General features: G+C 37.8%; 1 protein-coding gene across 3 annotated transcripts in view; it reads right to left on the bottom strand.

The window, feature by feature from the left end:
- Window positions 1-15,081, bottom strand: part of tlk1a (tousled-like kinase 1a) — a 34,811-nt gene extending 19,730 nt beyond the window's left edge. For 2 of the 3 annotated variants that reach the window (XM_052606925.1, XM_052606926.1), the window contains exon 1: window positions 14,830-15,081. In XM_052606925.1, the coding sequence (XP_052462885.1) occupies window positions 14,830-14,899 (70 nt within the window). In that variant the 5' untranslated portion in view covers window positions 14,900-15,081. Of the gene's footprint in view, window positions 1-14,738 lie in introns of all 3 variants that reach the window. The other variant, XM_052606927.1, reaches the window with a different exon arrangement.
- Window positions 15,082-15,469: the final 388 nt, after the last annotated feature.

Genomic DNA, 15,469 nt, shown 5'->3' with positions numbered 1-15,469 from the left:
TGAGTTATTAAAAGGACCATTGCAAGCTGACAGCGACCGGTAATACCCCCACCTTGCGCAGCTGTACCCGAGTGTCCCTGGGACATCAGTGCGGTCGGAGCGCGTCTTCTCAACAGCTGGACATATAGTGAATAAAAAACGCCCTGCTCTGGACCCCGAAAATGTTGATCTACTTGTTTTCCTGTCCAATAAATTTGTAACGGCCCTAGCCTTTTTGTGCGTTTCATGCCTGCCTAGTGCCGTCTAGACTAAGTGTCAGTTATGTTCAATAAAAAAAAAAACACACATGGCCTGTTCTCAAGTCCATTTAAAGTTCCATTTTTTTTTAACAGTTGTTTGAAATGGATTGAATCATTATTTAAAATAATCTTGGAGATTTTTGAAAAGCCTAAATCATAAATGTAGCCGGGTTGAAGCCTGCAATGATGTTTTTCTCTTGTTATGGCAGCCGTCCCCTTTGCATATATATTTTTTCGAGAAGGTTGCACTTATGTTGCTGTTTGTTATTCTGCACGAAACTTCATGCCAATAAATAAGAAATATTGCTGACTTGTGTGTTTCCAGCGCTCTCTTTACGTTCGTCGGTTAGTTGACGTTGAAAAAGGAAACGTCTTTTTTTTAGACATGGAAAATCGATTTTACAATCGATTCAATGAACACTTATGTCTTAAAAATCGAAAATGATTTTTCACAAAAGTGACAGCCCTATGGTACATCAATATCATGTTACAAAATATTTTCATTCATGAATTATAAAAATGTAAGTTTGGATTCACTGTTCAAAAATGTGAGTGACAGTTAAGAGGTTAAAACAATTATTAGAAAGAGAAAGAAATTATTAGAGTGAAAACCTAAGAGAGATAACCTCTCTTTAATCACCACAATAATAATAATAATAATAATAATAATCATAATAATTCTAACAATTATAATCAGTAATTGTGTGTTGTTGTTTTTTCGTCTGTCATAACAGCTTAAGTAATCTTAGGCCTTATCCTTTTCTGTCAGTTTTAGGGACAAAAACCTAGAAGTTAGTTTGTAGGGCTCTGACAACATAATGTTATATAATTAGGTTAATTACAACATAAAAAGAGACCAAAAAAATACATACAGGTGGACTTTGGATTTTTTTTTTTTAATGCTGCAAATAATAATTTGTCTTGATTGTAATTTTGTAAAAATAAATCAATCAATAAATCGTGAATCGAATTAGAGTTGAGTGAATGGTTACATCCCTAATTAGAGACACAAAAACATCCAGTGTTGTCCTGCACTGAAAACAAGTAGGCTGTCCTTCTCCTGGTTGGCGTACTTAAATACGAACTCTTTAAAAAACATATATTAGAGCTGCAACTAACAACTATTTTTTCTGTTGACTAATCTAACGATTATTTTTTCGATTAGTCGACTAATCTAACGATTATTTTTATTACAATAAATAATCAATCTAATGTTCTTTTTTTAATTAGCTAATGAATCCTTTGGATAACTTTATCAAAAAAAAAATATAAGTACAACTTTTAATATAATATTTCACCCTTTATTCATTTTCCACTTATGTGGTTGAAGTTTTTACAGTATAAAATAAGAGGCAAATAGGGGTGTGCCGGTTTCAGAATTGGTGATGACGGTTATGACGTGAGTCAAATGTGACGGTTCATAACATAACCGTCGGGGGGTGGGGGGGTTCGGGGGGTTAGTGGATCTACCGTAGAGTCAATTGGTTGTTCTTGAAGATAGCGGGTTAACTCCGTGTCAGCGCGCGCTCTGATCGGTAAAGGGGCAGAGATTTCACTCCTCCATTTATTAAGGAGATCGGTCACAAAACTCATCATCCGAGCCAACGTTTTTTGAGCAAATTTCAAAGCCGCATCCGCCCGCCATCCGCTGATTGTTTTGCGGTCTATGGCTATGCAATACTTTGCTGATGCGAGTCGCAAAAAAATGCCATTGTCTGTTCTAGAAAGGATGCAGCAAAGATATTTAATGCTAATGTATGAGGCATAGGCCTACGCTGAGTTTCATTTGCGATGAGATGCGCTCTAGTTCACAGTGCAGTGCAAGTGAACGCGGCGTGCTGGTGCTTCCATGTCGGTTATCATTGTCTGCTATTTGCTTTTTATTTATTAAAATACATGCAATTGGTTGATGAAACATTTATTAAAATTAAATTTTTACAAAACGAAATTCGTTTTTAAGAAAGGTTTTCTACAAAGCAAAATTTTATGAAGTGGTAAATATCATGTCTGACGATTTACAAAACTTCATTAAGTGGTAAAAACCATGTCTCCCGATATATTGCGCATCTTATGATCCTATCTAAAAAATGTTTGTAAAAAATATTTTAATGACACGGTTTTGGCGGTTATAGAGGTCTAATGACGGTGTTCAACTATAACCGCCGGTCTCACGGTTATATACGAACCGTCACACCCCTAGAGGCAAATAAAATTATTTTACTATGGTAATTATGAGCTTATGATAGCATTTATAATTAAACCACAGTAGCCATAAATTTACAGTTGTCTGAGAAGTCATGAAATGTTCTTTAGCATCACAAACCATAAAATGTAGTCAGGGTTCTGCTATGGTTTAGCTTGGTTTCCAGAGATCTGGAGCTGATTCGGGGTGGCTCGGTGGTTTGTGACTGTTGTCTCGCGGCGCGCTGTCTTTTAAGGGGCCGTTCACATATCACGTCTATTGCACGCTCAAGTTCGTTATTTCCAATGTAGGCGCGCGACAAGCGCGCTCATAATGGAAGAGACATAATGGAAGGACACTCATTTTTTCCAGGTGAGTCCGCACCGCATCAAGTTAAAAACATCTCAACTTTTCAGAATGCTGCAAGCGCAAGAATATCAGACCTGAACCAGAAAGTTGGTCACCAGATCACACGGTAACCAGTTAAACCGTAACACCGGAGAGCGCCAAGATGTTTTCCTCTGAGGTGCTCGCGCATCGCAGTTGTGCTGCCATGGTACACCATATCGGTTTTACAAAGGGAACAAAGGGCCATTTTATTTGTCCTGTGTTTAAAGTATTCACATACTTTTGATAACAGTTGTCTCTGTTTTAGTGATAGAATGCAACTTTCTCCATTCCCAGTATGCCATTACGCAAGATGTAAACAAACAGTGTGACGCGTCGACGCATTTCACGCACGTCGACGTATTTTTGTAGTCGACGTAATCGATGACGTCGACGCGTTGTTGCAGCACTAACATATATATTATTTATATATATGATGTGAATCTTTGTCATGTCAATAGTTGTCTTGTTTTGAACTTTTCCAATGTTCATTATCAGATCTTTCTCTTTTTTTTAAGCATTTTAAACACATCACTACTTCCATACTGGTCTTTCCATCTGATCTTTTATTCTCAGCTCATACAAAAACTGGGCTGTATTCACGAAACATGAGCAAAAGGAATGTGCCAATAGACTAGTTCATAAACCTATTTATAAATTGATGCACTCAGTTCAAAGGCATGATTTACACGATCCACCTTTCTCCTGAATGAGAACGAGGCTTCACATTTCCACTCTCTGGTGTTTCTAGTCAAATTATGTATTTTCCGAGCTGATAATATAAATGTTAAACCTCTGTTAAATATATTTGCACTTCAATCACAGTGAAATGGCCTAACAAAGCATTTTTCACTGGATTAATATTGGTATGATCCCATTAACTTCACGCAGCATGTAATTTTCTCAGCCGCGTCAAACTGCAGCGGTCTTGAGTGTATGCTAAAGGGTGCGCTAAAGATCGCTGCTAGGATGCTGTCATTACACACACCATTTTATTGTTTAAAAGGCTAACTGAATGGAAACAGGCTGTAGATAACAGAATAGCAAAAAAGTAGAAAAAACGTGGTTTATGATAAAGATAAATACAGGTAACCAGACGAGTCAAAACTTTTGGTGGTTTCGCAGATGAATTAGACAGAAATATACTCTTCCAGTGTTTGATAGTCAGTGCATACAGGAGCAGTCATACTGATCTGAGAGAGCATGTAAGGTAACACGCAGTGAAGGAAACGCCAAGCACAAGCACATTAAAACTGACATTTTAACCAAAATAGCATTGTTCCCATGATTACAGTCCTCTTAACCAGCTCTCCCTCCGTTTCTCCTTCAATCAATCACTTCCTCCTGCTTCTCTCACCGTCCTTCATGGCCCCCGTGTTGCTTGTGAGGGCTCCTAAAGGCTCATCCTGCTGTCACTATCTCTCTCTGAGGAGTCGCCATTACGGCTCTAAACCTAGCACAGTTACCACAACTCAGTGCAGGTATAACAGAGGACAGGGAAACACACAGATACTACTGAGAGCCACCCAGAACACTAGGAGCTGAAACATACTGCTGTTACCGATCAACATCATCAACTTTCACAAACTGAAACAGTCTTCATTTTAATCCGTGTATTTGTTCATTTGAAATAATTTCTCATTACACTGACCAGTCCAGTCATTAACAGAAACCACTACAGACAGCATTAATATAAAGAATAAGATCTTCTTAAAGGAACACTCCAACTTTTTGGGACTTTAGCTTATTCACAGTATCCTCCAGAGTTAGATAAGTCCATACATACCTTTTTCATTTCTGTGCGTTCTGTAAGTGTTATTTGAGGCACCCACCGCTAGCCTAGCTTAGCACAAAGACTGGATGTAAATGGATACTGTTACCATAGTAATCCCAATAAGTGACAAAATAATGCAAACATTACACGCCGTGGTGAGGAGAAGAGAGAGTTCGCTCAGAGTTGGAGTAATAGAGTCAGCAATTACTAGATAGTACATTTATAGTGTACAATCATGGGTGCTTGCTGTATTGTAAAGAGCTGCGACAATAAACAGGGGAGACCAGGTAATACTATGATGTTTCATAGAATTCCAACCCAAAACGCTGACCTGATGAATCGATGGCTACTTGCTCTGGAAATAGATCCAAACACACCTGTAAACACCATCACAAAGTATTTCGTTTGCTCTGAACATTTTACTGTGGACGACTATTTTGAAAAAATGCAAGTTGCCACACGGACCATGAAACGTGTGCTAAAGGATACAGCCATCACATCGATAATAAAGACAGGACAAATTGGATTACCTGTTGCTGTGGTAAGTGTTCTGTTATGTTTTGAGATGACTAACATTAGCCATACTGTAACAGTGCCATTCTAATGTAATATAACCGTAGTAGTGACACTATTACGTGAATAGGGGCTCCGTGTATCCCCTTTATTGTTATTATTGTGTTGTCATGAACACACTGCTTGTGATCATTATAACAAAATCGCTTACTTGGTGGACAGCTGACCATTAGGTTCACTCGGCATATGGGGCGTTTCTTCCAGTTGATCTTGTCACAATGGGGAAAAAAAGCGACAACTGCCGGGTGTATTAGGGCAGAGAAATCTTCCGTGGTAGTGACGCAAATATTTTCATTGTCATCAAGCCTTGACATTGATGGCAATACCCGGTCCCATTCATTACAACAAAGGCACTCGGTTCTGTCGGCATAGGTTGGCATGTTCCACATTTACAGCACCAGTCTGTGTTCATTCTGATTCTCCCTTCGACATCTTGTCTTACAGCTTCCAAAGTTTGTAACTCCTCGTCTGTGTATTCTGGCTCAAAACTACATGGTTCTGGATCTTGGTTTGATACACAGTAAAATTCCTCTCAATGTGACAGTTCCTCAAAGTCAGCCATGATCACGAGTCACGTCTGGCTAGTCACTTGTTTTGTTTACGGAACCATCAACAGCGCGTCTCATGTGCTGCGCTAATCACTCCGCCCAAGTAGCCACTCCGCCCAAGTAACATTAGCTGTGCTCCTACGCCTAGTGAGAATATAGTTCCCAGTATTTATACGATTAAAAATGGCCCCTGTCTCATATAGCCTTGTTATTTGTACACGCTGTGACTATACAGATCACAACATGTAAATAGGAAAATGTTTGCATTTTGTATTTTGTCACTTATTGGGATTACTATGCTAACAGTATCCATTTACATCCAGTCTTTGTGCTAAGCTAGGCTAGCGGTGGGTGCGTCAAATAACACTTACAGAACACACAGAAATGAAAAAGGTATGTATGGACTTATCTAACTCTGGAGGATACTGTGAATAAGCTAAAGTCCCAAAAAGTCGGAGTGTTCCTTTAACTGCAACAACATCATATCACTGTGTTACATTGTATTGTGTCCCCACATCCACCACAATCTAGAAAAATAAACAGTGTTTCATTCCCTCCACTGGGAGTCATCTAAACCCTACAGTCTCTCTAGCAAACCAACACAACACCATACAGGCTACTCTTACAAGGATTCACCTCCAGTAATTGGCACCATAATGCAGAACTGCTCAGAAAAGAGAGTGCAATGTCAAATTAAGTGTGATGTGACGGACATATATTCTCACTGATCAATGACTCTCTTTGGGAATAATGCTTCTGGACCGAACCACATCCAGACAGAATGTGATGACACACTCCTCCAACGGTGAGAGACCAGTGACCACACACACAAACACTGGGCTTTTCTCTCCTTCTCTAGGAACAACAAAGCTAGAACACACAAATATAATGAGGAGAGAAAAACAAAACATCCCTGAGATATACAGGATTACATCAGGGACATTCAGAGAGAGAACTGTATACTGTGTAATACTGGTAATGGATTTATAACACCTCTACACATTGTAACTAGAGATGTAACGATTCACTCAAATCAAGATCCGATTCGAGATGTAGATTTCTTATAACTAGAAGTGCACCGATCGAGATCGGCCGATCGTTAATGCGCATCTCGTCAGTAAAGCCGGTTCTCTAATCAGTGGTAAATTCCCTCAGGTGCGTGATTTCACATAGAGCAGCTGTTACTACACAGAGCTGTTGTTAACTGAGAAGATGCGCAAATCCACGTTCATTTTCAGCGTAATATGCATAATAAATATGCGAAATATATTTCCAAGAATGAAAGCCATGAAGCTCATAATCTGTCAAATCAAATAAATACTTCTTTGAAGTTTTGCAAAGCCGACCAATTAGATTAGAGCTTGTGATTGTGAGGAAGCTTTCCGTGTGGAATCTGCATCAGTCTGTGGCTGTGCTGCCTGAGACTCATACCATCAAGCAGAAGTTTACACAGATATAAAAGTAATGTCTCATAGGACTAATCCTGCCCAGTATGCCCACAGTACAAATGTGTTTTATGATGCTTGTTCATAGAGTTTATGTTTAAACCGCAACAATAAAACATTTATTTTCTACTGTGTAAATGATAACCCTTCTGGAGAGACTCCCACCCACTCAAACACTAAATTAAATGAGAGCTGACGCACACAGCATTAGCAACCCCTTATTTCATAAATATGAGGGAATATTTAATCAGTGTCACTGAAAACAGCTTTGTGACGCTATTAGCACCATGTTACAAAGACAAAGAATATCTCATAATCAAAAAGCAACAACAGGTCACAAATATACAGCTCAAAATGAAGAGAAAAAAATTATCACAGTAGTCTAATGTTATCAGATCATGTTGATTAGGGGTTTCAAAACTCCAACTTGCCTGGAAGTTTCTAGTATGCGTAGTAAGACTTAATATGCGTAGTAAGCTGGTTGAGGTGTATTTAATTAGGTTTGGACTTCAACTCTGTAGCACACAGGTCCTTCAGGACTGAGTTTGGAGACCCCTGATGTTCATAGCTAACCTGTGTGAACTCGAGGAAAACCGTTGCCTATTTCTAGGAAGTTCAGAGATCAAAAAATATTGATTACTCTATTTTAATCAATTCTCATTTTTATGAAACAATAACAATTCATAAACCCCAAGAATTGATTAGTCCAGCCTGTCAGATATTGAACAGAACATTGTAGCACGCCTCCCATCTAATATATTGCAATAGGCTGTTTAATTTTTACTTTTTATATGAATAAAGTCTCAGATTTCAAAATCTGTCCATTTTATTACAATATTCAAATATTAAATGGCGTTTTGGCACGGTTTAATGTGGAGTGACTGATAGCTGCAGTGCCTCAGTTAGAAGTGGCAGTGTCAACTGATGGTCTGCTCCGCTTTAAAAGCATGAAATAAACATGAATGAACATCTGAAGGTTGTGAGCAAAGTGAGCAAAATCTGTTTCCTGTCTAGTGGTCGACTGGAATATCGGCCGATATTTGGTATTTCACAATAATCAGCATCGGCTGATAAGGTTTTCTGCTTGGCCGATGTGTTGGAGGCGGGACTTTTATTTTGACGTCTCAGAGCAGCAGCACCTGAACACACACACAGTGCTCACACTCTCTCTCTCATTTACTGTCGTCGTTAACAGTTCGGTCTGATACAGATAGAAGTCTGTCTAATAATCAGATAGAAAAGTAAAACAAAGGAATTAATGTATACAAAAAGTATTATAACGTTTGCTTTTATACTGTTAGTAATAGGCAAACATTATAATACATTCCCGTTTGCAGTCAGCATAAAGCAAAAATGCATTTATAGAATTTAAATCTTAGAATGATTAATGAACACTTAATTTCACAAACCTTATAAACTTAGTCGAATCCAGCTGTGAGATCTTGTGAAGTGTGTATCCTGCATGATCGCGTGTTCTCTGTCTGACGGTCGGCCCGTGTTAATTGCATGCTTTAAAACATTAAACTCGTGACTACAAATAATGCTGCGCTTTATGTATTTGCCCACTATCATATTCATGTCATTTTCTCTGTGTGCTGTATGTTAAATTAGTGTTACTCTGGCTTTATTTGAAACAATGCACACCAAAAGTGCCCTGTTGGTTACAGTGTTTACATCCTTTTTAATTAAATATTTGTGAAAAATACTTTGTCATCTGTTTATTTTACACTTATTTTTTTATCCATTGTCAAATCATTTCAAATGTCTTTAATTTTAATTATTAAAAATTATATCTGCTTTATATCGCTATGGGCCTCCTGCTTTCTAAGATATCGGTCGACCACTAATCCCATCTCATGTAATCGCTCAATCTGTGTTTCAAACGCAGAGAGACGAAAATAGCTTGTAAAAAATGTGCCACGTAACTTCACATTTACCTCAGAAAAATACAGGCTATTCGGTGATCATGAACTCGTTAGTCAGTTAGAAAAATTCACTTGAAGGCAGCATTTTGCTAAATATGCGCCATAACATTTATTTTAACTTTTTTTTTTACCGTTTTTCGATATTTATTTTTGTTTAAATAAATCTGTCAAGTTTTTGTGACAACCACCATTTAAATGTTTATATATATATATATATATATATATATATATATATATATATATATATATATATATATATATACACACTGTAAACCCTGATAAGTTCACAGAACTCAAAAAATATTTTGTAATAGATTACACAAAAACATTTAAGTGATGTTTTTAAATGTTTTAAGTTTACATAAACTTAAAAAAATTAATTCCAGTTGCCTTAAATTATCTCAGAGTTATCTTAAATAATTATATTTCTGAACTTATAATTAGGGATAAATTCACTCATAATTTTATCTATTTTTCAACTCCTATAATGTGGGAAATACACTCAAAATTAGGCTTTTGCTGTCCATCCTCAGTCTAACCACAGGCTCTACTCTTCACCACAACGGTAACACTACAAATCCAACATAACATAAACTTTTGTACAATCTAATATAACACAACATTTATGTATTAACTTATGTCCCTCTATGTTAATCTTGTGTAAAAACACACAAAATAAAACTTAATTTCTAAATTTATTTTCCTTGTTTTCTGATGCATGCTGGGATGCTGGGAACTAGAAAACACAATCATTTTAAGTTCACCTCACTACAACAAATTTTTGAGTTAACAGAAATTATTTAAATTAAGTCCAATGAACTTTCGTTATTATTTGAGTGCAATTAACTAATTTCATTTGATTAATTTCACTGTTCGGTTTTACAGTGTATATATATATATATATATATATTAGGGGTGTAACGGTTCACAAAATTCACGGTTCGGTTCGGTTCGATACACTGATGTCACGGTTCGGTTCGGTACGGTTCGGTACGTTTTAGATACAGCAAAAAGAAAAAATTGGCAGATAAATTTCCTTGATTTTTATTTAAATGTTTTATTTATTAAAACTAACAAAGTATGTGTTTTTTTTTGTTTTGTTTTTTTTACATTGAACAATGATGGAGCTATTCTTTACCCATCTTCTATGGTGTTTTCTTAGCAGCATACTGTATAAAACAAAAATAGCTCCTTATAAAAATTTTTTACAAATTAAATGTAATATTGTTGTAGTAGTTATGAACAAATACAAAGATGTAACTCTTTTTATATTGAACTCTATAACTCTTTATATTGAGTGTGTTTTTACTCAGTTGGTTCTCTATTTGGGCTTATGTTTTTTGGAACAAAGCAGGAATTACGGTCTGGCTGAAATGGGCTCGTGAAGGAATATTGTAATGGGGCTCAATTACATTAAGCATGTTCTTAAAACCTGCGTTTTCCACTACAGAGTAAGGTCTCATATCCGCGGCTATAACGTAAATGCACCATTCGCTGCGGTGATGTCCGTATACGGAGCCTGTAGGAGAAAAAAAATCAATCCGTGGCGACGGTTTTGCAATCCGTCCCCTCAGTTTATAAACCGTACTCACGAATTCATAAACTGTTCACTCGATTTAACAAATCGTGCCCACGAATTTCCAATCCGTGCACTCAGATTTTGTAAACCGTACTCACGAATTCATAATCCGTGCGCACGCTTTCGCAATCCGTTCCCTCGGATTTGTAAACCGTACTCACGGATTCATGCAGCAAACTCCTACGTGTTAACATACAGTTTTATTGAATATTATTATGTGGAATAGGTTTACAGCAAAGTGCCTTAATTCTCTATCAAGTGTAGTACGAGGTGGAATACAAAGATTTAATAAGAAAGATGCGCATTAAAATCTTGTTCAATTGCTGATAATCTATAATAGCACTTGATTATTATTGTGCAATAAACCTGGCATTGTGACTGACTCTGGAGTAATTTTTTCCTCTTTTGTAAGTTATTTTGGATAAAATATTCTTATGCATAACCTGTTTAATAATATATAATAATGATACAAATAAAAATAAAGTTATTTTTTATAATTTTAATTTGTAGGCTAAATAAATGAGTACAAGACAGTAAAAATGTTTGTCATAAAATAATTTGTGAATTGCTTTATTTTTAAATAACCTTTGACAGTTTTGGAAATGCTTGTGTACAATTCTTTCTTAACATGAAGACTTATTTTTGTGATTTTATTATACTAAGCTCCACCCACCTCACCCCACCTGCCGGAGTTAGATGCATGTTTCACTGTTAAGTGTAAAATGCGTGTCAGTTTTCAAATCCGAGGGAACGGATTGCGAAAGCGTGCGCACGGATTATGAATTCGTGGGTACGGATTCAAAAACCGAGGGTACGGTTTACACAATCTGAGCGCACGCATTGGGAATTCGTGGGCACGGTTTGTTAATCCGTGGGTACGATTTGTTAAACCGAGTGAACAGTTTATTAATTCATGAGGATGGTTTATAAACTGAGGGGACGGATTGCAAAACCGTCGCCACGGATTGATTTTTTTTCTCTCCTACAGGTGACGTGCGGGGCTCCGTGGTACCGAGCCTTCAGCGCGTACTGAGTGAGCGAGCGCCTGACTGAGTAGCCTAACATAAACATATAAGTGTGTTTTTTTTTTTCTTCGGGGGTGTCAGGGGCGTTGCCTGTTACGTCGTTTGGGTTATTGGGCTACCTTGTTGAACGCATAACATTATATTTCACACACCTTTTTTATTTTCCAAATTTAATTAATTAGTCGAACGAACCGTTCGGTACATAATGCGTACCGCGTACCGAACCGAAAGCCTCGTACCGAACGGTTCAATACGAATACGCGTATCGTTACACCCCTAATATATATATATATATATATATATATATATATATATATATATATATATATATATATATATATATATATATATATATATATATATATATATATATATATATATATATATATATAATAGAATGAATGAATTGGAGAAGTAATATAATTATATCGGAGTTAGTATTATAATTTTATATCAAAAAAACTTTTAGCATATTTTAAGTGTTTAAATACAAATCAGCAAATTTAAACATCCCAAAAATATTTCTGACTCACAGGTATATTTTACAGCATTAGAAAAAAAAATGTACCTGTACCTGATATACATCCAAAATAATAAATCTTGAATCGAAGCTTGTGAAGGATAATCGAATTGAATCGTGAGACAAAACCCAGCCCTGATAATCAGACTGATGGCTGAATCAGAATTATAATTATATGGAGCAAAGTTTTGCTCCAACCTTGATCAAACTTGCCAGCTAGTAACTTTCTAGCAATCTAGCAAAGTTTTGGCTCATAAACCAGCTACATAATTAGTATTTTCTGGCAAATTTTACTATAATTTTTAGCAGCAAAATGTCAACAGGATTCAACACTCACACTAACATCACAATTAGGATCAACAGGAATGTACGTTTAAACAGACACCCCTACAGCTTTGAAAGTCTAGAGAGACGTCTAGCCCAGGGTCTTACCCTTAAAAGTATTTGTAAAACATTGTTGGTCTACCAATTTAACTGTACCGGAAACGACTGAATAAGAACAAAGATTAAAGATCTTTGCACACCTAAATTTTCGCATGCCTTTTTCCGTTTTTCATATACACCATCCTTTCCTATCAAAATACATGCTACGGATGCAAAAACGCAGAAAACCTGATCCGAATCACTATTAATCAGATCTGCACTTCAGCTGTGAATTGTGTGTTACTGTTAAACACATATTGTGTAGTGAACAGGACTATAAAAGCAGCGAGCGAGCAGTTCCCTGAAGCAGACAGACACTGAATGAACCTCTCTGGCAGCGTAGTGTCTGCTGCAGTCTTTTAAATCAGACTTATCCCTCTCTCTCTGGAGGACCAAGAGCCAACATGGATGCCCAGCACACTCCCACTGACACAAAATGGCAGAGCAAAGATCACTGGAGTTATCAGGCCAGGACACAGACAGGACCGCAGGGGAGCTTTATCATTAGAGTTCGTAATGGAGAAGGTGAGGCTATTCTGAGCAGCCTCAGACTCACTGGATGTGTTTCAAGAGTGCTGAAAAATCCAGTTATACCTCAAAAACAAAACATCTGGCAGATGCAGCTTAATAGCATCACCCAGACTTGATAAATTACCTTTCCACATCTCTAAGACAGAAAATAACAATTCAAACACAAAACCGTGTAAAGGACGGCTCTAGGAGAGTTACTGTAATACTCTCTTGCTCTTTGTCCTTTACACACTCTCTGGTGAAGAGGCATCATTTTCTTGACATTTTGCACGGGTCTCCTGCTCTCAGGCCCCTGCACACGCACCTGGGTGAACCCTTACAATACAGGGATGTCATTTCAGCTCTGCTCCTCACAGACACAGCGTCCACCTGTTTCTGACACGGACTTCTGCTGTCAATCAAACGCACCTACTCTGGGCTTTATGCCGTAAGTTATACAATAATGTGTGTGTGGGTGTGTATAATTTACTTATGATCATTTATATATTTTATTTATTATTACAGACACACACACACACACATACATATGTCAATAAAAATCTATAAATATTAGCCTATTGTTTAATAATTGAATAATCGGCTCTTCATGTTCTGTGATTTTCACCACAGTGCTTGTTTGCCATCTCTATTCTTGCAGTTAAACCTCTCTCTGGGGGAATATCACTTGTCTTTGGTCTCTTTATAATGAAAACAACACATGCAGACGCAACAGCACGGAGAGAGTACAGCTAGATGATCTCCTCTTCAGGCATGTTGACAGACACACACACATTAGTGTTAGGATGTGATGCTCGTGACAGGGTAAAAGCTCAGCTGTGTGCACTGACACAAGTTGACAACTGGCCAACAACTCCAATAATATCCCGAATGCCATACGTGTGGAAGTGGACGACACCTTAGCACGGGCACAGTGCCAAATATACATCCATTACAGCAAGACCAAGCCCAAACTGTTAGAATAATAACACTCAGTGTGACTCTGTGTGTGTTTGATAGACGCAACAAATGCTTTTACATACACGTGTGTGAACGCAAACACGCACTGCAACACAAATCTAGCGTCCAGACACAGTTAACAAGTGGAAAAGTTAATTAAACGCACGCTAAGAAACCAAACGTGGAGCGTGAGTCTCCAAGTCACTGAAACCTCACATATTACACCAAAAGCGCCATTGCAGTCTCCAAACGCGATAGCAAGTATCGCACACATACTCTAAAAAAGTGAATTATCAGTTTGACGTTTTCTTCGTTTCTTATTTTGACTTGTTGGAGCTCGTACTAAGCGGTTGCACTGTAGTACAGTACGAGCTAAGGATGCTAATTAGCCCAAAGCTAAAATGCTAAGACGCTAGTCTCAACTGAATTAGCTGTCCATGCTAACCAGCAGAGAAGCTAAACCGCTAGCACGTTAGCCAGTCAGATGCTATTTATATTAGTTTTGACAGCACACGCTAGGCGGCTAACTACCCAAAAAAACACCACGCTAAAAGCTATAGTGCTAACATACTGTGAGCCGATCTAGCAGATTAGCTAGTAAGCTAACCTCGTATTGTAACTCGCAACCCAAGTCGGTCGAGTGTTTCTAACCTGCTTTTATCTCAGCTGGAGGAACCTTCCACCAAAGCACTTCTAGTGTCCGAAGCTAGACACATCTGAGGATGAATCGAGCACACTTTACCCTCTTTGGCTGCTGTGAGAGAGGACGATGGCGCCCCCTCCGAACTTCCACTGCTCCTCTGCGCACTCATCCAGCCGCTTCAGAGACCCACAGAGACGAACATCAGTCAGCTGTCCACCTCACACGAACTGTGGGAGGCTAAGTGAAGGATGATTGTGTTTTTCATCGGGGGAGGAGGGGTTGTCAACACTTGGGACAGACACACAAACCTTCATCGCCCTCTGCAGTGCGTCTGAAGCTGCTGCTGAAGAGGATAGAGATGAACTCAAGGCATGAAGCTGCTCTCTTCAGACACTATCGCGATACTTCCCACTCGTCACATCACAATGAGATGGTGGGAGACTTCAGGGGCAACTCAGAAATTACTTTCCCTTCAGTCTACAAATCATTACCATCACACACAAAGTCTGGTTCACCATCCTTGTGGGGATTCTCCATAGGCGTAATGGTTTTTATTCTGTACAAACTGTATTTTCTATCGCTCTATCAGAAAACATTTTTTTAATATATATAAAAATTAATTCCCATGCAATCTCATGCAATGTAATTTATAAATACAATGACTTGTACTGTGTATAAGATACACCTCTTAGAATCCTTATGACTGTGGAGTATATTTGTGAAATAACTGTCCAATAAA

This window comes from Carassius gibelio, chromosome A9, assembly GCF_023724105.1.
Source record: "Carassius gibelio isolate Cgi1373 ecotype wild population from Czech Republic chromosome A9, carGib1.2-hapl.c, whole genome shotgun sequence".
In the NCBI taxonomy this organism is placed as follows: domain Eukaryota; kingdom Metazoa; phylum Chordata; class Actinopteri; order Cypriniformes; family Cyprinidae; genus Carassius; species Carassius gibelio.
The sequence above is the reverse complement of the archived record's forward strand: the minus strand, read 5'-3'. Positions and strand labels throughout refer to the sequence as shown.